This window comes from Onychomys torridus, chromosome 3 (assembly GCF_903995425.1).
Source record: "Onychomys torridus chromosome 3, mOncTor1.1, whole genome shotgun sequence".
Lineage (NCBI taxonomy): Eukaryota > Metazoa > Chordata > Mammalia > Rodentia > Cricetidae > Onychomys > Onychomys torridus.
In genome coordinates, this window is record NC_050445.1 from 139,743,075 (window position 1) to 139,765,351 (window position 22,277).

Sequence of the window (22,277 nt, forward strand, 5' to 3'; positions counted from 1 at the left end):
GAGTGCAGCAGACCCACGCCCCACAAGCAGGGATGCTTCAGCTTAGACTGAGCAGCTTGTCTGGGCTGTGGAGCAGAGGCGCCTACTGTACATGGCATGTCTAGGGTACTCTTGGGCTGTTGAAACCTCTCCTGGACCTCTAGTTCACAATAGTTGAAGGTTCCTTCCTCTTTCTAGTACTGTGTACATCTCACACTGTAGCTGTATCATTCAGCTGCAATCCTCTTGTTCTACTATGCTTTCTATTGCTGTGATAAACACCATGACCAAAAGCAACTTGGGCAGGAAAAGGGAAGCTGGGACAGGGAAGCTGGGCCAGGAGCTCAACACAGGAACCCGGAGACAGGAACTGAAGCAGAGTCCAGGAAATTGCTCACTGTTTCACTCCATGTGACTTATACAGCCTAGGTTTATCTGCCCATGGATGACACCGCCCACAGTGGGCTTAGCCCTCCTACATCAATTAGCAATTAAGAAAATGCCCCTTATAGATATGCCCATAGGCAAAACTGTTGGAGGCAGGTCCTTAGTTGAGGTCCCCTCTTCCCAGGTGACTCTAGCTTGTGTTGAGTTGACCAAACTAACCAGCATACAATAGTTTTAAGTAACTACAGTCCATTTTCATTTACTGTTTTTAGGAAGAAATATATCTTAGAGGTCTTAGGTGAGTTTAATCCATTCATTCTCTGCATGAAGAAACTACTTCCTCCCCAAGAGAGGGTGAATGACTAATACAAGACTATACAGCAAGGGGCTGTGAGGTCCAAATGTGCTTCTTGTCAGCCCAGCATTCTTTCTACTGTAACTAGTGGAATCCATTCACCTTGTGATATGCTTTTCAAATACAAGTGTTTCTGTACCCTTGGATAAGGAGCCTCAGCATTTCAGAGTACACACACTAAGGCAGGCAGTCTGATGCTAATGGATCGTTCAGAGATGCATATTGTGGCAGAGGTAAAAACCTTCCCAATTTTATACTTGTTCCCAGATCAAGTCAGTGGCCCACTGATTCTCCTACATGCTCTCTCTTTGGGGTTCCCACCAACCTCATTCCCTTTCTTGCTCATTCTTTACTCTCATGGCTTTGATTCACAGACAGTGAGCCCTGGAGGTGTGTAGAAACCATTGTTTATGATCTTCTGGCCCTATGCACCCAGCTTTCTACTCTGTACATTCCACTTAGTTGACTTTATCTAATGAATTAATTTTAAAAATGCCAAGCTTATTAGTCCCATAGCGATCGCTAGTGAGTTTCTGACAGTGTTCACAGACGGTGACTTAACCTTTCTGCAGCCCAGTTTCTTTTGTGTGGGATGGAGATCATAAACGTATCTTTCAGAGTTTTTGTAAAGATTAAACAGGCAACTGTGAGTTTGCTTTATAAACTGGAAAGTCTTTAAAAGCTGGGGCTTTGGGAAGGGATAATCCCCAGGATTATTGGAAGGTCACAGGAAGCTGCCTGCTTCAACTGATTCTGTTTTCTTTTGCCTTTTAGGATTTAGTGTGTGTGTGTGTGTGTGTGTGTGTGTGTGTGTGTGTGTGTAGTCTCAAAGCCAAACATCGTTAGGATTTTGTGGTTGCCTGGTAGTGTTCAAAATTTTACTTCCCTCTGAGACATTCAAAAAAACAACTCCTTTGAGGACCTGTTATGTGTCAAAAGATACTTACGGAAGCTGAGGAATGCCAAGATGAATTTGACCTGTTGTCTACCCTTCAGGGGCTCCTGGTCAAGTCACTCAGCCAGCAGTGTAAATAGGTAATGCTGAGGTAATGCTGCAGGTGCTGTAATGGTCACGTACAGAAGGAAACAGGAGCACCTGCAGCAAGCAATTATCTTTCAGTGTCAACAGAAATCATCCAGCATCAGTTTCGTGGCTTCCGGAGACAGTGGTGTGCCAGGAATGATCACCAATTACAAATGGCACTGGGAACACAGGAGACTTGTCCAGGGCTGCATGTTGAGTTAGAGTTGTTTCAAGTGGACCTAGAACTTGGCTGTCCTTGCTCTGATCTATTCCTACTACCTTTGAAAGGCTGTGAGCCAGTGGTGGGGTCAGGGTGAGCCTGAGGGCCAGTTAATGGCCCAGTAGCTGCTGCTGACACCCTTGCTTTGTAAAGAGGGACAGTTGAACTGTGCTTCTCAGCAGAGGAGGACTTGGAAGGCTGTCCTCAAGTGACTTGACTTCTGCCTTTGGAGCCCTTTGATCAACATATAAATCCCCCTGGTAGATCAGAAACAAGGAAGAACGTGACAGGGTCAGAAAACAGCGAAGAACACAACACTGTGAAGCTTTGAGATAACATGGACCTTTGAGCCCGGAGATGTGTTTGGATTTTCTTGCCTGTGTCTCCAGTTTCATAAGAGGTGAAGGAAAAAACACAAACGGGTAGAAGTGACAGTTCTCCAGCGAACTGCTGTCTTATAAATGGAAGAGAAAGAGAGAGAGCAGGATTGTATTTGGTATTGTAGGCACGCCCCTCCCCGACCTGGATCCGGCCTTGGTTCTGCCTTCTGTATGGTCGTTAGACTTGTGATCCACGCACAGTGCTTTAGTCTTTTCTCACTGTACTTACTGCATAGCTAGAAAACGGAAATGGCGATGCAGATAACAGCAGGGCAGCCGCCCTCCCACTCAGTCTCATTACTCCTTCTCTTTGTAGACAATACATTTTTATTGATGCCGGCTTTTGGAAAGCACCAGCCTGTATATAAGCTGCATGTACTGACTTATTTATATTTCTGCCTTGTTCCATGACATTTCTGAAGTGGCTTACAAGGAAAACAATAAAAAAGCCTAATATAAATAATAAATTAAAAAAATAAGAACCAGGAAAAAAACACAAATTAAAACTGAATGTCTAAACTAGGAGAAAAAAATGAATAAATATCCAAACCATAAGGCTCTTGAGCTTCTGCAGTTTTATTCTAAACTGAATCCTGAGCAAAGAGAAAGGGGCCTATGCTCAGTCTCGTGCCTGTCCCTGCCGGCGGCCACATCCTTTGGGGTAGAAATCTTTCCCAAACCAACCACGGAAGTCCTTACTTTCTTCCTGTACCATTTGTTCCTCCGTCTAAGTATAAGCATGGCTGGCCCTGCTGGATTTCCGGGATCAGATGAATGAGGGGTGTGTGTTCAGGTGATGTGGCCATAGACTCCAGCAGGTATTCTCCAGGTGAATGTATGTGCAAGCTCTTTTGGATGGCCACTGATGAAGGAAGAATGCATCTCTCTCTCTCTCTCTCTCTCTCTCTCTGTGTGTGTGTGTGTGTGTGTGTGGTGTGTGTATGTGTGTGTGTGTGGGAGAGAGAGTATGTGAGTGTGTGAGAGAGTATGTATGAGTGTGTGAGAGTGTGAGTGTATGTTGTGTGAGTATGTGAGTATATGTGAGTGTATGTGAGTGTGTGAGAGAAAGAGAGAGTGTGTGTGAGTATGTGAATGTGAGTATGTGAGAGTGTATTTGAGTGTGTGAATGTGTGTGTATGAGTGTGTGTGTGTGTGTGTGTGTGTGTGTGTGTGTGTGTGTTTCCTCCTGGATTATCAAAGGCTCCCTGGGCTCATTTCTTGAGTTCTTGACCTGGTGAGCTCCCTCTGCTGTTACAGTTTTTCTGTGCCATTTGGGAGATAGGCAAACAAGCACCTTAAAATTCTGTGAGTTCGAGGCCAGGCTGGGCTATCAAGTGAGTTCCAGGAAAGGTGCAAAGCTACACAGAGAAACCCTGTCTTAAAAAAACAAAAAAACAAAAAGCAAAAAAAAAAAAAAAAAAAAAATTCTGGTAAAGAGAAATTGAAGGAGGGGTTGCTGCCAGGATCCTGCTGTGGATAGAGCAGGCATCATCGGGGGAGTAGGTTTTATGAGCTCTGCATTAGCTGTTTATAGATAGTTATCCTTGCTTCTGGGTGTTCTGTGGTGGGAGCTAAGTAGGTAGGAGATCTCTGAACCAATAAGGCATTTATTATAGCCAAAATTCATGTGTATAGTAGGATGTTTTCCCAAGAACTTTTGTAGCTTTAGCTCTTTTGGCCCATTAGACCCCCATGAGAAGCAGGTCCAACCAGTGTTACCTAATTCCATAACGTAATTGCTGACAAGCACACTGTGGCAGATTTAGGGCCAGGGTTAGTGGCAGCTTCCTTGGCTCTTCTTGGCTCTTCTCTAGTGTTCTGTAAGTCGGTCAATTGACAATGGAAGTTATCAGGAAAGGTTTCCCAGAGGACTCAGAAGATGACCCTTTCATTCCTTCAAAAACTACTCGAAACCGACTGGATGTCATTCAGATTCTAGAGATGGATACTATAGTAGCAAGTGAAACAGAAACACATTTTTCTTTGCGGGGAGTTGACGTTCTAGTGAAGGGAGATGGAAAATAAGCCAATAAACAAAATGGACTCGTCATGCAGGATGTGCATTTAAATGGAAAAGTAAATAAAGCACTGGAGATGGGGTGTTTCAAATGAGACACAGAGAGGGACTTCCAGAGGAGGGGGTAATGAGTAAGTGTGGGGCTGCCTAGGAGAAGTGATTCGAGAAAGGAAAGCAGGCAAGACAGGGATCAGATGCAGCAATTGCAGAGCCAGCCAGTATCCTGGCAGCAGGAGTGCCACATCCAGGACCATCCAGGGAAGGCGTTGAACCACCATTCCCAGAAGCCCAGGGTGGAAATTGTAAGGTACCAGGAATGACGCAGCAGTCTGAAACTCACAGTGGCAGAGCTATCTACCTCTCTATAAAGGGACGGAAGCCCTTGGGTCATAGAGGAATGTCCTTGTGCAGGTGACTGGACAGAAGGCCAGGAGTCTAAAGCCTTTCCCCTCTGAGGGATGGGAAGCAGGAGGAGACCACAGACTGTCAGTCTACTCCTATCAGCAGGGGGGGGGGGGCGGCAGGGCAGAGATATATCGAGAAGGGGACCTGGATGGTCGGTATGTACCTGGCATGGATGGAATAGTGGGTCCCTCCAGTTCTGGGATGAACAAGCTGGGAAACTAAAGCAAGTCACAACTCTTCCCTGGCCTGTTTCTGCCCTATCAGGCAATGGGAATTCTGTAGCATTGCTGAAACCCACCTAGCTCTGACGTGTACTAGAACACACTGTGATTCTAAGGGGCCATGTGGTCTCCTTTACATACAAGACGATAAGGCCAGAGGAGAAACCATTCTACAAATGTGCAAAGGAGTCAGGGCTCCAGTCAGGACCTGGGGCCCAGGACACCTACAGACCTCAGAACGGGTGGGAGCGGACAGTTCTGGGAAAAGGGATGCCAGCTTGCAGGATTCAGATTAGTCTGTGAGGGGAATTAGAAGAAGTCCTCCTAGATTATCTCTTTGAAACATGACCTCAGGAAGCCATGGCCATGCACTTCCACGGCATCAGCCACCTGCTGTCCTGGTTACAATTCCAGTCACCAGATTCCATGGGCGATGCTCTGAAATCTGCAGGGACAAAGTGTTAGGATGTACGCTGTCACTATCTACTCGGGTGATTCCCAGGAACCCCAAAGTCAGCTAAAGAAAATGAGAGGGATAAAGGTACAGCAGGGTGGGCTGCTACAGGTGTCTTGACCTAATGTGGAGAGCATTACAGAAGGCTCTGCCCCCTGGTTCTCAGAAATACCCAAGGGTAACCACACATGCCTATAGAGAGCCCACTTCTTGTTAATTTCCTAAGCTTCATCATAGGAACATGCAGAAATAAATCTGCAATGTTCTAGCTGCTGCAGCTCATTCCTTCTCCTTGCCTTTGACTCTCCCCTCTTGGGAGAGGGTGGAAATTAGTATCAAAAAGGCAAAACAGGAGTATCTGGCCTTGAGAAAGTGAGGGTGGAGTGTCCATGGAGGCCAGAAGAGGGCATTGAATCTCCTCAAGTTAGAGTCATAGACAGTTATCAGTCACCTGGTGTGGGTCCTGAAACTGAATGGGGGGTCCTCTGCAGCAGCAGTGGCAGCTCTTGGCCACTGAGTGATCTCTCCAGCCCTTGAACATTAACTTCCTAGGTTCCTCCCATCAGTCCCCTGGAGAGGGAGCATCTCAGCTTCTCCTTGGTTTCCACCCCGCAAGCGAGAGATTACAGGCTAAAGTACACACTCTTCAGAGATGAACACTGTCTTTAAGCTAGGCTCTGCCCAGTGGGAGAAGCATGTGAGCAGTCGCACCCTTCCTTGGTCCAGCCTCACCATGCCTTTTTAATCATTGTCACATTTCCCAAGGTCAGCTGCCAGGGCCCTAGATGTGTGCCTTTAAAGCATGCTTATCCTTGGAGAGAAACCCTAGCCTTCTTGACCATGTCACAGGACAAACACCTTTCTTGCTCCTTCATATGGAAGTTATTATTGCCTTTCCATGGAAAGAAAATTACAGATTGATGGAGGTACGTTTTCATGGACATTTGGTGTCAGAGCATTGAAATGAACGTATGCTCTGGGCATCTCCCCTCCTGCTCAGGAGGCAATGTCTTAATTATTTTGACCGGAGCCAGACCATGGTGTGTGTTGTAAACATCTGGTTTATCATTCATCCAGCTGAACTGGTTTCTATTTTGCTAGAAGAAAAGGTTTGGGATTAAAGACATTTAAGTAATTAAGCACACGTCAAGACAATTTGGTGATGGGTAAATATAGTCTCTGTTAAATGTGCCGTCTGGGGGCTCTGGTTTAGATTTATGTCCGGCTGGAGTATAGGGATGAAAGCAGAATGCTGGGCTGAGCAGGCCCTGTTGTGGAGGGAATTAAAACCAAATGGGTTTTCAGGAGGACAGCACCATTCCTCTAAGTACCTGTCCCAAAGGATGAAAGTTTCCTTTGAGTTTGGCCCGCAGGGAGCAGAGCCATGCTCCCTGCCACCCAGCAGCACTTGTAGGTTTAATGAGACTCTCTCTGGGAGGTGGACCATAAAGTCCTGCACTTTGTTCTCACTTCGCATCTGCAGAACCAAAGGCAAGGCTTGGGTTTGGACACTCGTGTTCAGTTAGCCATGGCAGGAGCCCGCGTCTATTCTGGTCCTGGTCTTTAACTCTGAGGCTTCTGGGTGTAAAGGGGCCATGATGCTGGGCCAGTGTCTCAGGCTGTTTAAGGTGTGACCCATGCTGTGTGATGAGGAATCAGTGCCTTTCCCTTTGGGGTTAGAGTTCTAAGGAACAAGTGTGCAGCTGCTAGAGGTGTGAAGGAGAGATAGGGCTGGTGACTTTGGGAATCAGCTTATGTGGGACCCCAGACTCCTTGCTTTGCTTGAATTGAGGCTTTGCTTTTCTTTAGGGACTAGAGAGAAAGGAAAGAAAACATCCTTGGAGCTTTCTGCTTCTCCATAGCCTTCATTCTGGAATGAAGAAGACAAAGCTTGCCTGCTCACCCCCCCCTCTCCTCTCTTCCCTGCCCCCACTGTGCCTAATATGGTGAGGGAAGAGTATATATGTAATCCTGAAGAAGAAAGTATTGCCACTGTGGCCACATGAATGGTGGATGATGGAACCAATTAGCCCATTTTTGTTGTAAAGGAAGGAAAAAAAATAAAAAATTTTCAAAGCAGGGATTCTTTCTCTTTTTGAGAAACGTTTGATTATTTTCTTTTCCTTTCAAACTGATTTCCATGCTTGTTTGGGGTAGAGTCTTGGTTTCTGAAGTCTGGGAGTGAAAGAAGAGGCTAGTGCGGCCCTACTTTGGTAGGGTAGCTGTGGCTGTGCAGTTACTTTTTGGCTCCCCTCACCCACTCCTCCCTTCTTCTATGAGCCTTCCCTCCTCCCTTCTTCTATGAATCCTTCCTCCTTCCTTCTTCTATGAGTCCTCCCTCCTCCCTTCCTTCTTCTGAGTCCTCCCTCCTCCCTTCTATAAGTCCCTCCTTCCTCCCTTCTTCTATGAATCCTCCTTCCTCCCTTCTTCTATGAATCCTCCCTCCTCCCTTCTTCTGAGTCCTCCCCCTTCCTTCTTCTATGAATCCTCCCTCCTCCCTTCTTCTATGAGTCCTCCCTCCTCCCTTCTTCTGAGTCCTCCCTTCTCCCTTCTTCTGAGTCCTCCCTCCTCCCTTCTTCTGAATCCTCCCTCCTCCCTTCTTCTATGAGTCCTCCCTCCTCCCTTTTTCTGAGTCCTCCCTCCTCCCTTCTTCTGAATCCTCCCTCCTCCCTTCTTCTATGAATCCTCCCTCCTCCCTTCTTCTGAGTCCTCCCTCCTCCCTTCTTCTATGAGTCCTCCCTCCTCCCTTCTTCTATGAGTCCTCCCTCCTCCCTCCTTCCTTGCCCCCAACAGCACTGATTGGGATCACCCATGTGCTACCACCTAGGTGTCCTGTGGGAGGTGCCCAGCTAACAGAGAAACATTCAACTATATCATTTGGGAGCCCCGTATCTAAGTCAGAATAACTCAGATTTCATAACCCTGACGTCTTTGCTCCAAGGCAAAAGACCATTCGCCTGGACTTCCTGTCTTAGGAGGCAGACTAATCAACTGGGGTCTAGAGTTTCCTCATCAGGATAGCTTGCCAAACAAGGCAGTGAGGAGGGTGTGTGTGTGTGTGTGTGTGTGTGTGTGTGTGTGTGTGTGTGTGTGTGTGTGTGTGTGTGTGTTGTGTGTGTGTGTGCCGGCTGGGGGTGGGGCGCTTGCTAACTACAAGAGATCCTGAGTAAGTGCAGCCAAGGGCTGACAGCTTTTCAAGGGTCGCATGTTGCAGGCTGTGGACGACCCAGAACAACAGGAAGCCTGTGTCCTGGCAGGGGAATGAGCTGTAGGTGGAGTTGTGTGTAGACTTTAGATGAGACAGAAATGGGTGAACACTCAGCCCCCAGGGGACTGAGGTCTTTTGAGGACAGGCCAGTTGAGCTCAGATTGTCAGTCTGTCAGTCAGACATCGGGCTACAGTGCTGAGAAGCTGAGACGCTGAGACTGAGCAGGAGAGGCAAGGAAAGTGAAACACCTGCTTCCCCTCCCCCCCATAAAGTGTTGGGACTGTTTTTGAGGTATACATAGCTGCTATGGCAACTGTGGGGTGTGGATGAGGTCATTCTTGGGGTGTGGTCATGCTGGGGACCCTACCTGCCTGTGATGCTTTAGTTTCTATCCATGTCGACAGCATGTTTGTAGCTTTGAAATACCGGCTCACCCCCACTGCCCCAATTCGGTTCTCCTCCCTTTGATTACTGTGGGATGGCTTCATATTGCTGTGGTTAGGGCTCTTGAACTGATTAATGATGCTCTGACTGAAACTGTAGTCTTCTGAGTAAAACAAATCTGTAGCTTGTCCACCCCTGGCACCCCTCCCCCACCTGCACCCCCTCCTCTCAGAACCTCTTGACCCCCAAAGTTATTTCTCATGTTTTACATTAATCCCACAGAGGAAACTTGGAATTGCAAGAGGACTGCTAGCTCTTGAAGGCACATCTGCACACTCAGCTTTCAAATCCCTGGAGGTAGCCATGTCTACCCAGCGTCTGCAGGGCCTGAGGGGCATGGTATATGTGGCACACTAGAGCTGTGATGAATCTTGGCAAGGCTAGAGAATTAAGGACTGATGGGAAAGAGCGGACTGTTTGAAATCCTCTTTGGTGTCTGAATGTGTGGGTGTGGCTGGACACATGAGGTAGAAAATGATGAATTTTAATGCGGTGATGCCTGGATCTGTATGTGTCCCAGCCTCATGGTGGATGCAGAGCCAATAACAACACAGACCACTCAGCATCTGGGCATCATGCTGTTTTCCTCTGAACTCCATAATTTTGACTCAGTGCTGTCCACTGCCTCTCTGCAAAGAATGGCTCAGGAATGAAAGTGTATGCAAGGTCAAAGGGAAATTACTGGGTACTAGAAACTTCCTCTGGTTTCTTTCTCTCTGAGATTGAATGTGGACCCTGGTATGCAGGATCTTAGTACTCTGAGTTGGCAAGATACAATTTCTCATACCCGGAAGCAGAACATACAGACTACTTTATAGCCTCAATAAAACCAAGAATGAAACAAGCAAATAACTGTGTCCTTACATGAGCAGAAGTTCTCTGCTGTCGTATTGGAGTTAGAGAAAGAGCATCCATCCAGTTAGCATTTGCTCAGTAGACTTTGCTATGGGCAAGAGGGGCATGAAGTACGGTTAGGAGTAAACAACAAATCTCTGTGTAGTTTGCTGGCTTGCTTCCCTTTCTTCTTTCTTTCTTTCCTCTCTTTCTTTCTTTCTTTCTTCCTTCCTTCCTTCCTTCCTTCCTTTCTTTCTTTCCTCTCTTTCTTTCTTTCTTTCTTTCTTTCTTTTTCTTTCTTTCTTTCTTTCTTTCTTTCTTTCTTTCTTTCTTTCTTTCTTTCTTTCTTTCTAAATCTCAGGGCATCTTTGCCTTTTAAAATGTTGGCATTTGCTGTAAGACTGAGTCTCCTAGTAATGTCAGGACAGGCACCCATAAAGTCTCACCAACTGCCTGATCATGAGCAGGACAAGGACAACACAAATAGGCATGGCAAAGCGAATGGGGGAAGCCCACAAGACCTGAACCATGCACAAAGAACCACAGGCAACTAAGGACGGAGGGTGGGAGGTATAGTCCTCCCCAGGGAAGAGCACACCAATTGGTTATCCAATACCAGATAATCCGCCCTGAAAAGATGCATTTGAGTAACATTATGCAGACTGAGCAGGTTGTATTTTGGAATATGTATGTGTATACATGTGGATATATGTATGTAACAAAATTAACGAAGACATCATAAATTTGAAAGAGCAAGGTGAAGCAAATGGAGAGGTTTAGAGGGAAGAAAAGAATGATGTAATTATAATCTCAAAAATAAAAGAAATAATAAATTATTGGGGGCATTCAAGAGATTTCATTTATATGGTTTTTATTAACCAGATTTTATCGTACTGGAGTTAAAACTGAGAAATACATGGAGTACAAGAAGGCATAAGCATATATTCTATCAGCCAAGGGGATGACATCATGACATGCCACAAAGCCCCTTTATGTATACATGAAAGAGTTAGTGTAAAGGGCAAATAATGACAGTGACATTATATTATGCTCACAACCTTATCACCGTTAACATGCCACAGTATGAGGACCATGGAAGAGTCAGAGGTCTCCCAGTGATCCCAAAACCTTATTTTGAGTCCTGCTGTTCAGAGTATCTCCGATCTCAGGGCTATTACAGTCTGGGCAGGCAGGCCAGTCACCATAACAACAAACTCCTGTGAAGAGACTGGAAGGTATGATGGGAAACACTGACATCAACTTTAATTTGTTGTGGTCAAAGTCATGCATCAGAACACATCTATGCTGATATGGAACACAGAGGGTCCCAAATGATGCTTGTGGCCATGTGGTGTGGAGGACATTGGGCCAGAGTAACCACTATGTGAGGACAGGAGGCATGTGAAGGTTCAGACAGTGTATTAATATGAAAATGTCACTGGGATTTGGGAAATGGACAACATTTCCCTTATACTAAAAACTAAGCTCGGGGAAGAGCCTGCAGAGTGGAGGGATGTAGAGGAGGATGCAATGATTCACAGCTGGGAAACACATGAGGGTTTAATATTTATGGCAATAGGGGTTGAGAAGGCCTTATGTTAGTGTTGTTATTCTCATCTTCTTTCTCTATAGGTATTAATTCTCTGATAGCAAACAATATCTATGAGGCTGCCTACCCACTTCATGATGTAAGTACTCCTGCATCCCCATTTCCCACTCCTTGCTTTCTCTTTTCTCTCTCCCTCCTCTCTCTCCTTCCTTCCTTCCTTCCTTCCTTCCTTCTTTCCTTCTTTCTTTCTTTCTTTCTTTCTTTCTTTCTTTCTTCCTTCCTTCCTTCCTTTCTTTCTTTCTTTCTTTCTTTCTTTCTTTCTTTCTTTCTTTCTCTCTTTCTTTCTTTCTTTCTTTCTTTCCCTTTTTGATACAGGGTCTCACTCTGCGACTCAGGCTTGCCTCAAACTCACAAGCCTCTTAACTCAGCTTCTGGAGCTGGAATTGCAGGTGTGTGCCGTGGCTGCCTATAAATACTATTTTTATCACCATGTTCTTTCTACTCTTCCAAAAGTTGAAGCCACAGGTCTTGGGGTAGCTGAATATATGGCAAAACAAGGCAGAGTGAACTCTGAGACTGAAACACCTTTGCTAATCCTGAAACCTTCTCGTTGCTGAAGGTAACACGTGGTTCAGGTTTTGCCCAAGGTCTCAAACTGTCCTCCCAGTCACTTTCACGGGTGGCAAGAGGTGTCGGTTTTTGTCTGAGCTTTCCTTGACACCTTATCTTTGATTTTGGCAACAGTGTGAAAATACAGATGTTGTACATGATTGATTCAAAGTATGCATGGCTGGGTTGTTAGTGAAGACAGGTGGATGTCCATGGAAGAAACCTCAGAGGCTTGGGTAATACACAGGCAGGAAGCACTCCTTGCCTGGGAGTAACCTTCTTCCCAATATGCAATGCAATAATTTTTCAAGACAACTTGTGAAGAATTTAAGCAGCCCTTACACTAAATACCTCTTGGCTTCACCATCATCCAACATCTGTCACGCAATGCAGCCACATGAATCTGATCAACCGGCCTTCCAAGTTCTCACACCTTTGCTGTGGAGCATATAAAGCTAAGTTCTGCCAGTGGTGGACACGGGATAACATTTTTCCTCACATCTTAACCCGTTTACAGACACAGACCTACCATTGCATGAGTTAAGAGTAGGATCCTGGGCTCATATCTAAGGCACAGGAGGGGGGCATTTTCTGTGAAAAGCTATCCTAATTAAACTCTGCAAGGTGATGACTAAGAAATCTAATATTGGTTCCTGACCATGCAATGTTTCTGACTTTCCTTAAATAGAAATGAAAGAAAGGGATGGCATTAGAAAATTAAAAAAAAAAAGAAAGAAAAAAAGAAAATCCTCTCTCATTTGGCGTTGGTTTGGGTGACTTTGTTGGCTTTATCTGGTATTCCTTTTCCCCTGCAGGGTGAATATGACAGTCCGGGGGATGACATGAATGACAGGAAGGTGAGCCTCTTTTGTGCTGCACTGAGGACCCTGGGTGTGTAAAACCATGGCTGGGTGTGGGACTGGCTGCAGGTGTCATGTGTTCCATTTACACATAAGTCTTCCATTTACAACAATTTTAATGGTTTTCTCATCATAAAGTCTTCATCCTACCCTTCAAAGACAAGAGCACCAACTGAGCGGCACTAACTGGCAAACTTCCTTAAAGTGCCATGTGAACACCATGGCAGAGACTGAACACATTACCCAAGGTTACACTGCCCTAGGGAGAAGTGCTTAGAATCCCCTTGCCTCTGGTGTCCCTGAGAAAAATGTGTGATCATCCGTGGGTATCCAATATGGGTTCTTTTGGGTCATCTTTATGACATTTTCCTGCCCTATAGGCAGGCAAGTAGAGTAAAGCCACTCCCAAATTACAAAGGAGAATGTCAAGGGAGAAGAAAGCTCCTGCAGGCTGCACATGAGAGGGATCTGGGAACCAGAGGACAGTTAGGAGAAGGATGATGTTTCCTTTAGAGGGACCACTCCAGGGGTGGCCACAGTTCCTGACCATATGATACGTTGCCAAGCTCCCTGCGATGATGCTTGTTTTGCTGGCTGGTACTCTGGCACCACGGGGTCATCCAGGTATATGCAATTAAAGGACGGTTCCAGCCTCTCTGGTAAGGATAGGTCTATCAGTTGCTCATGGCATCCTGTTGCCCAGCCTCCCGTGGCTCTAATGTCCAAAGTTGGGGGGAGGGGGAAGAAGGGATGAGGAATCGAAGCTCAAGAGATTCCTTCCCCCCAACCCTGTTGTCTGGAAAACCACTCATGCCCCACGTTGCCTTTCGAGCAGCCTTCTTTTTATCCTGCCTATTAGTCCCTGTTATGAAGTGTTAAGTATTAAAAACATAAAAGGTCTTTTCCAGAAATACTGCTGTGATTGCTTACACATGTCCCCACTCTGCCTGCCTGAGGAATCTGCTGTAGTATTGTGATGTCTCAACCTCATCTGTTTCCTATCTGATGCTAATAGCCTCGGTGTTTAATTTCCTGAAAAGTCCTGCATCACATTTAAAGGAAAAGGAGGAAGTGTTCCCCCATCTCACCTCTCTCAACCAACCGTTTTCTGTCCTCCTACACTCTGATTTCCATGCCTCTCCCCTTTAAATGGTCATTACTAGCCATTGCCTGCCCAAGAAACTGCCTGCTGGATGGTGAGGACCTCAGCTTATCTAGGAGTTTTACAGAGCCCAGGGAGACACAGTTAACTCAGGGAAATCCAGACTGCCTTCTGCTACAGGCACTTGTAGAGAGAAGCAAATTGCAGTCTGTCCAAATAGATGTGTATTTGTTTCTGGAGTAAGATTGTATTGTTAACACGATATTATTATTATAAATACATTAGCCCATGATCAGGCTAATATAAAGATGATAGTACATCCTCCTGCTGGCAGAAGGCTGTGAGAGTCAGTGAGAGACCAGCCAGGTAGAGTGGTATCTTGCTAGGTAATTCCCAGTGCTGATGGCATGATGCTGCGCACAGGTGAACAAGTGTCTCTAAAGGCAAGAGGTCCTCTTTGTGTGGCTTTCACTTCGGTTTGCTGGCCAGTTCCTGTCACTTTTACCTTTCTCTTCCTGGGTAGAGAAGAGAACTTTGCCATGCTGTGAGATAAACGAAGCCCTGTGAGATAAATGAAAGCTTTTTTTCCTGTCCACCTAGAAGGAAACTGATATCCAGCGAGGACAGGAGACTGGCTGCAATGTCTATAGATGATTTTGGAGTCATGGCTAAAACTGTGGTGACCAAACCACAAGGGATTCTTACTCCATAGGCATGATTGATGTGCAGGGGAGCTTACAAAGTCCTAGAGCAAGGCTTAAACTTTATCCTCAACCCCCTTTTGCTTTAGAATTTTTTTCCATGAACCAGGGTATGTAGTTATATAAAATAGGTGTATGAGTCAACATTCATTCCTAATAAATCGTCAGTTTAATTTGAATCATTTCTTTAGTATACATACAGTTTTTACATTGTCCCAATTCCAAGAAAACCCAGAAGCTTGTCCTTAGATTCCCTCACTAACACATTTGAAAACATTTCTAATGAGATTACTTTTGTCATCTTCAGAAATAACATGAGAGAACAGTTACTTTTAAGTACCCCAATACTTGGTGTTTGAATGTAGAAAACTATTTATCTATTACCATAAGTCAACTGTCAGGACCTGAGATATTTCTCAGGCAAAGATGGCTAAAGACTGAGGCACATGGAGCTTGGCTCATAGGAGGAAAAACAATCACTATTTATTAAAAACAAAAGCACATTTGTTTGCTAGCAAAATGGATGCTTCTATTTATTTTTGCACAAAAAAATTAAGTGTTGGATGGATATTGATACAGAGGGCATAGACCATTCTCAACATTTTTCAGAGTCAATTGACACATTAGTTTTAAAATTACCAGTGCTGAGAATGCCATTATGCATAAATATGTAGTGCAAAATTAGAGAAGTCTGTTTAGGACTGTCTCCAAAATTGTTGGAAATTCTGTCCTAATCCCAAACCAAATTTCCAATTTAATGATTTTTTTTTTTAAAAAAAGAAAGTCAGCAACTCAAACAGCAAATTTTAAAACAAAACTTTCTAACAAGACACATTTATTCCAAAATATACTAAATTGATATTGAGTGAGTGAGGAATGATGGAAAAATATACAGTCTTTATTTTCCATAATGTTATGCTTCTGAAGGAGCAGAAAATGTGTGTACAGCAAAACACTGCAGTTCATAACATGCATAGTTTCAAATTTGAGTTGAGGGGTTTCAGGCAGTGTTTGTTGGTGGTGTATGGTACAATGGTGTGCATGGTGCAGGGCATGTGTGTTGTTCAGAATTAGGCTACAGTGACGTGGTGCAATACAACGCAATGCTAGTGAGCACCCCCAGAAATGTGGCGGATTTATTACACGTTTGAGTTCTGTTGCGTATTTGGAGTCTTTTACCTATGTGGTCACCACATTTAGTTAAGCTGCTCCATATGGGGTCATGACCCATTGTTTACAAAGCTGTGTCTTTGGGAAGACCAAACATATGGCATTCTCCTCATATACCCAAGGATTCCCTTGGTTTTGTGAGATTCAAATAATTGTCCTCTGATATGGCTGTGAGGAGGATCTTGGCCAGGTTAAGGGAAAGACTTTGCTGCCTTTGCGCTGGAGGATGTAGAACAGCCTTGGGTGTTGTGGGGTGGGATGGCTTCTCTGGGGGCCTTTGAAGATGGTTTGAAACTATAACCCAAAATGGCCACCCTGCCCTGGATGCTTCCCTTTACTCACACTTCCCTTGTAATTTGTGCCCGTTCCCATGATCTCCCCAAGGCTCGGCTCCTGCCAGGCTGACTTCAGGGGACCCTAGAGGCCCTGGAGAGTGAGGAAATCCCCCTTCTCCAGCTTGCCTCCTGCACTGCTGCAGAAGAGATGACTCAGCCCCAGGCAGGGGCTGGCAGTCTCTCCCTCCCTTCCTGGAGGGCAATTAAGTGGAGATTTCTTGCCTCTGGAGTACAGGAGGGGTTTCCTGCCTTCCTAGAAGCCAGGGCAGCAGAAACAGGAAGCAGTCTGGGCCTATACAGATGCCTCTGGCTTCCAGCTACTGCTCCTTTTCACATTTGTTGGAGCTACCTCCTTTCCAAGAGGGTCCCAGAAAAGTGACTGTCCCCCTCTTCTGAGGGCTGCCTGGCTTCCCCGTGGGCCCCCACCTTTGAGGAGGAAAGGACCCTAGGTGCAATTTGGGAATGTGAGTTTTCTCCAGTGTTTTGGAAACCCTTGTTTCCAGGTTTTCTGCCTTTTCAAGTAGCCCTCTTCTCTAGTGGACAGTTAGTAAATGGACCACTCCAAAGGGTGTGAAGAGAACCAAACCTGCAATTTGAAAGTGTCTATACAGGATGGCACTTTGGCTTGGGGGTGTCCACTTGAGGATTAACTGCCAGGATGTCCAGACTGCATGTTAGCGGAGGAGAGATTGAGGCCCAGACAATTTAGCAGATGTTCCAGTGGGTCACTGAGAATCTGTTGGTGGATCCTAGTTTCCTCTATTCAGGCTTTCCCATGATTGCTTCTGGGGTATCTGCAACTGGTCACTTTCTGCCCATCTTGGATGCATCTAGCTGATCACCAAGGAACATGCAACTTCAGGGTGGACCATAGTTCCAACACAATGACATTCTGGAGCATTGCAAAGTATTGTCACCCCTGAGTTCTTTTACACTAGAGGCCCACTGTCAGATGTGAAGCCCCTTGGGTTGGGGGAGCTGAATGTACTGTTATGTGCCTTAATCTGTCAGAAGGGGGCAGTCCCCAGGGGTAGTTGCTCCCTGTCACAAAGGTTTGGGGTCAAACACTTGTGCCTGAATCACATCTGAGAACATAGCAGAAGGTCCCCTCCTTTAATAAAGAGCTGCAGCCTCTGGTTTAATGTGCAGATTTGACCAGTTGGTCAAGGAGAGAGAACATGGTATAGCATTATGTGAGAAAATAGATTAAGAGCTGCATTAGAAGGTTCTAGGCTATTATGTTTAAAGAAACTGATAAAAGTTACCATGGTTGTCTGCCTGCTCTTTACTAATAGCATGCTCACCCTCAAGGGGCTGAGACTACAGGGCATGTCTCCCTTGGGGACCATGGAACCTGCAGTTTATCATGGCTCACTTTTCTGTATATGAATGAACTCTCTTGAGGGAGGAGATCTGGAGCAGTCTTCTCCTTTCCTGTCTCCCATGCAGGTGATTGAAGTGCATGTGAGTAGCCAGAGTACCTGCAGCCGAGATGATGTAGTAGTGATGCTTGCCTCAGTGTCCATCCTTCCCCTTAGATAGAGCTCAGGCAGCTTTCTTGGCACCCACTATAGGAATGATTACCTGTGTGTAGAGGATGCTTCCTTGAGTAGGGGACTTTGGAAGTGTCTGATCACAGGACCAGAATCCAGGCGGAAGTGAAGCTTCTGCCCTGGCCTGTCTCTGTGGTCTCTGACTGGGATCATACTGGCTTCTTGGAGCATTTTTAGTTTTTCCCTTTGGGACAAGTAGCAAAAATATGTTCTTGGGCTCCAGTTTGAGCTGGACTCACAACTTAGGTAGGAACTTTCTCTGAAGATCAGAGCCTATGAGATGGACAGTGACATCCTAGTTATCCTCAAGGGAACTCGATTCATCCTACCTTCTGACGCAAGCTAGACTCCTTTGGGGACATAAGTGATGTCTCTATAGCAACAAGGTGCTGAGAGCCAAAGCTTTGCTCTTGGGAGCTCAGGGCAGTAGAATCACCCTTAGGAGGAGAAGAGGAAATGCATTAACAATAGCACAAGTTAACTCAGAGGCCATCACCCTGGAATGAGCAGTGAGTGTCAGGGCTTGGGACTTCAGACCTCTTTTGAAGGCCCCTTTGTGTCTGAGTGCCCCCCACCCCCCACAAACAGTAACTGCTGGTGCACCTTGTTTCATCAAGACTGCATGGTTTCTGGTTGTATTTTACAGTTTCTGGGAGAGGTTATGACAATGAAAGTCTGTAGCCTTTAAGTAGGATCACTAGTTCTGATTTCAGCTTTAGTATCATGTCTTTAAAGGATCGCAGGTTGCCAAGCTGGTGTACCTCAGGCTAAGGCTCTTTAGTAGAGTACAGGTCCCTCCTTGGAAGAGTTCCTTGGGAGTTCTGTGTGATGTGTGAAGAGTATAAAAATTACAACACAGAGATGGCTTTGTCAGGCCGTTCTGTGACACTTGCACTTGATTAAGCAGCAGTATCTGGCAGCGTGGCTGTCTGTGTGAGGACTAATGCTGGTCCATTACTAAATTACCAGATTTATTGGTAGGTGACTGGTGAAGCTTATTAGGCAGGGATTTGAAACTGAACTTCTGGGAGACGTGTCTTGCTTTTGCTGGAGTTGCTGCCCACCACTCAATGGCGAGGTGCCTGGGGTGTGTGGTGTAGTATTTCCTCTCTATGTCTTTTTGGGAAGTCCACTCAGATTTGGTTCTTCCTACCTTGAAACCTCTCATGTGAAGGTAGTTAGTGACCGCAAGTTCCAGACTTCAATGGCCACTTTTCCGTTCATCTGACCCATTAGAACCTTTCTTCTCTTAGCTACACTCTGTGCTCCTCTTCCTCACAACTTCCTGATCCTTCAGACTCTTCTGTTTCTTCACCATCCCCTGGTCCTTTAACCCTGATGGTGTCTGGGTCTGTACTTAGTTTTTATTCTTTGGCAGTGCGATGACTTGGTGGCATATCTCTTTTTCTAATAACTAACACATTTGCTTCCCCAGCCTGGACTGTCCTTTACACTCAGATATCTATACCTGGCTGCTTATTTAACATCCCTGAGGATACCCAAAAAGCGTCTCAAATTAACACATCCTAAAGTAAACTCTTGTTTCTATCTCTATAACTCTGTTCTTTCTACAGTCCTCCCATTTCAGTAAACGCATCATGGTTACTCAAGTGCTCAGGCCAAGTTCTCATCCCCCACCCCGCATCTAACTCAGTCACAAATCAATAAGCAAAGTCATATATCTCTCATCACACACATGAGTATAGGCATCATCTCTCCCCTGGACCATCCCAACGATAGCCCCGCGTTTCCCTGCTCTTCAGTCTTTTCTCCATGTAATAACCAGAAAGAACCTTCTGCAGTCTAAGTTAGTCTGTTTCTCCCCTCAGCAGCAAGTCTCCCAGGGTTTTCCTTCAAAATCCAGAGCTTTCATCATAGCCTTTAGCACTGCATCTGGTACCTTCTGTAAGTCACCTCCTATCAGTCTCCCGGTGTTTCCTCTGTCCCTATCCCAGGCTAGTCCATAGATACCTCAGAGACTGCACAGGGAGAGTGGGTGTTCTCCACACTTGATGTTACCTCTTCAAAGAGGTACTCTCTCTCTACCCATCCCACCTAAAACAGCATCCTGCCCCCATCCCATATTATGTCATCCACATCTTGATTAATTTTAATGGCATTTATGAATCTTATATATTTATAGTTGTCTGACCACATCAGGTACAAGCATCATGGCAACAGTGATTTTAATGGGTTTATTGCAGCATCTAGGGTCTGGACAGTGCCTCGAATATAGGCAACATTCAGTGAATACTGGTTAAGTGGGTGAACAATGAGTGTCAGGACTCATTCTGGGATAAGGGTGATGCTTATTAGGTACTGAGTGTTTCTAGGTGTGTGTAGGTTATTTCTATTATTTGGGGAAGGAGAAGACAGTTTCTGTAGCTTTCTGCCTTTGGATATATCTATGTGGACAACTCATGAGACTTCTAGAAGCTAGGCCTTGGGAATAAAATTTGACTTTACATTGAACAAAATGAGATGAGCAGTCGCCCACTTCACTGCTAATCTGTCTTCCTTTGTTTTTTCTTGCTTAGCTGCTGTATCAGGAATGGGCACGCTATGGAGTGTTTTATAAATTTCAACCCATTGACCTCATCAGGTGAGTGTGGGAGGGAACTTTTTGGGACTGCTTAAGATGCAAATCCTAACCAATACACTGTCCACCGTCTTGGCCCCTGGCAGTCTTCTGTTTAAGTAGAGGGACTTGCTCTTCCAGGTTGTGTGCCTTTGCTCTGGTGCCTTTGGTTGGGGGAGTAGTGCTGGGATATGCTGGAGGATGGAAGGGGAAGAAGATGGTACAGGCTGATGTTCTAAGACTTCCATCATTAGGTGAACATCACGCTCTCAATTTCTCCACCACTTCTTTGGGAATAACAGAGAATGGTCTCTCTTGTTCTTTCTCAAGGGAAGGCCTGGGATAGACTAGAACCTTGGTGGTACCCAAGCAGCTACAATGCTGTGCAGGGGGAGGAAAGAGCTGACAAATCACACAAGGGACCAATTGATGGGCTTGGAAGAGACTGAGGACTAGCCACAGCTTTTCTAACTATAGGAAGCCTGGGTCTGGAAATCCCTCTCTTCATTTGACACCTTGGAAATTTCCCAAGCTTCTATAAAACATCAATGAAGGACCCTTTAAAGAACTTACTAGAATGCAGTGAGTCTGGCTAGCTTAAAATGGTTAAAGACTCCAGATTCTAGATTTCTAGTCCAGAGTCTAGAAACTTGGTGTACACTGTCAGCCTTCTTCCAGGATAGAATGTCAAGAGGCAGCATTGGAGGACCAAAGCTACTATTTCTTTGAGACATTTTTTCCCCTCCTTGGCTTTCAAGATTCTGAGAGGCTGAACTGAGGGATCTATGAGCTAACCTGGTAGAAGGCAGTCATTTAGAAAAGATGGAAGGCTTCAACTTACAGACTGACATAATGGCCTCCCTATCACGTGTGTACTTGTGGTGTTAATGATCTACTTATCAAGCTTGCAGACACAGAGAGTGTTCCTGGTCCACTGCCCTGGTTTGGGGAAGGGGCAGCTGCCAAAAGGATTGAGCCCATGGGAGGAATTCCAGCCTGAGGAGAAAGAAAGCAGCATGGGGCCAGAGTTTGGGCAGGTTCACCTCCTGGCACTGCCGTGTGTGATCCCTCCCAAGGAACTGGGAGAAGCAGGTGTTCCTTCCAGATGAATCGTTAACTGAAATGCCTGGGCCTGGGAGCAGGGGTGGGGGTGCTATGACCGAGACTCATCACCCAGCAGCTCTGTTTCCTGGCTGCCTTTTCATAGCATGGGCCACCTAGACTGTTCCTGGGGCCATACCAAGTCTGCTTCTTCCATTCAGAGCAGGCTTTGATCTCTTTCTCTTGGCATCTCAAGTGGCCACCCACCTCTGTCGCCTGTTTTGTCTGACTACCCATTTGTTTTTAAAAGTAGGAGTGAAAAACAAAAATTCTCCCTTCCAGAAAGCCCCGTCTTTCCCCCAGAGGCTTCAGGTGATTTGCCTGCCAGTTAAATGGGAAATGACTCCAGTGTGTACTGAGGTTTGGCTACCACAACAGCCTCATCTGCAGGGCAAAAATCACCTTTGGGGCAGAGCCCTGTTCCAGGGCCGCCAGATTTGGAGAGCTCAGCTCTGTCTAGACTGGGCACTGGGAACTGGAGCAGAGTTGGAGACTGTCCTCCGGACAGACAGCCTTGGCGGGAACGGGAGGAAGGCTGAGCCTGGAGGTGCTGAGAAGGTCAGATAAACACTCTGTAGTTCATGGGGGGAGTGGGCAGGCAGCTGCCTAGCCTGTGGCCTGAGGAGTTCGCATCTCAGGGAAATGCTGGAAAACGAAGAGTTGGCATCAGGGAAGGAAGGTGTCTGGGAGAGGGAAGGGGCAGGCTCTCTAGGAGCCACAAGCAGGTACTCAGAGAGCTCACACAGAGAAAGCTAAGGTTTTGAAACATGTGGGAAGCAGCCCTTTCCCT

The 22,277-nt window shown here is 45.9% G+C and overlaps 1 protein-coding gene across 5 annotated transcripts in view; it reads left to right on the forward strand.

The window, feature by feature from the left end:
* Positions 1 to 22,277, forward strand: part of Ano2 (anoctamin 2) — a 340,730-nt gene that overhangs the window by 110,055 nt on the left and 208,398 nt on the right. For all 5 annotated transcript variants that reach the window (XM_036182061.1, XM_036182063.1, XM_036182064.1 and 2 more), the window contains 3 exons: positions 11,562 to 11,617; positions 12,903 to 12,944; positions 20,346 to 20,410. In XM_036182061.1, the coding sequence (XP_036037954.1) occupies positions 11,562 to 11,617; positions 12,903 to 12,944; positions 20,346 to 20,410 (163 nt within the window). The remainder of the gene's footprint in view (positions 1 to 11,561; positions 11,618 to 12,902; positions 12,945 to 20,345; positions 20,411 to 22,277) is intronic.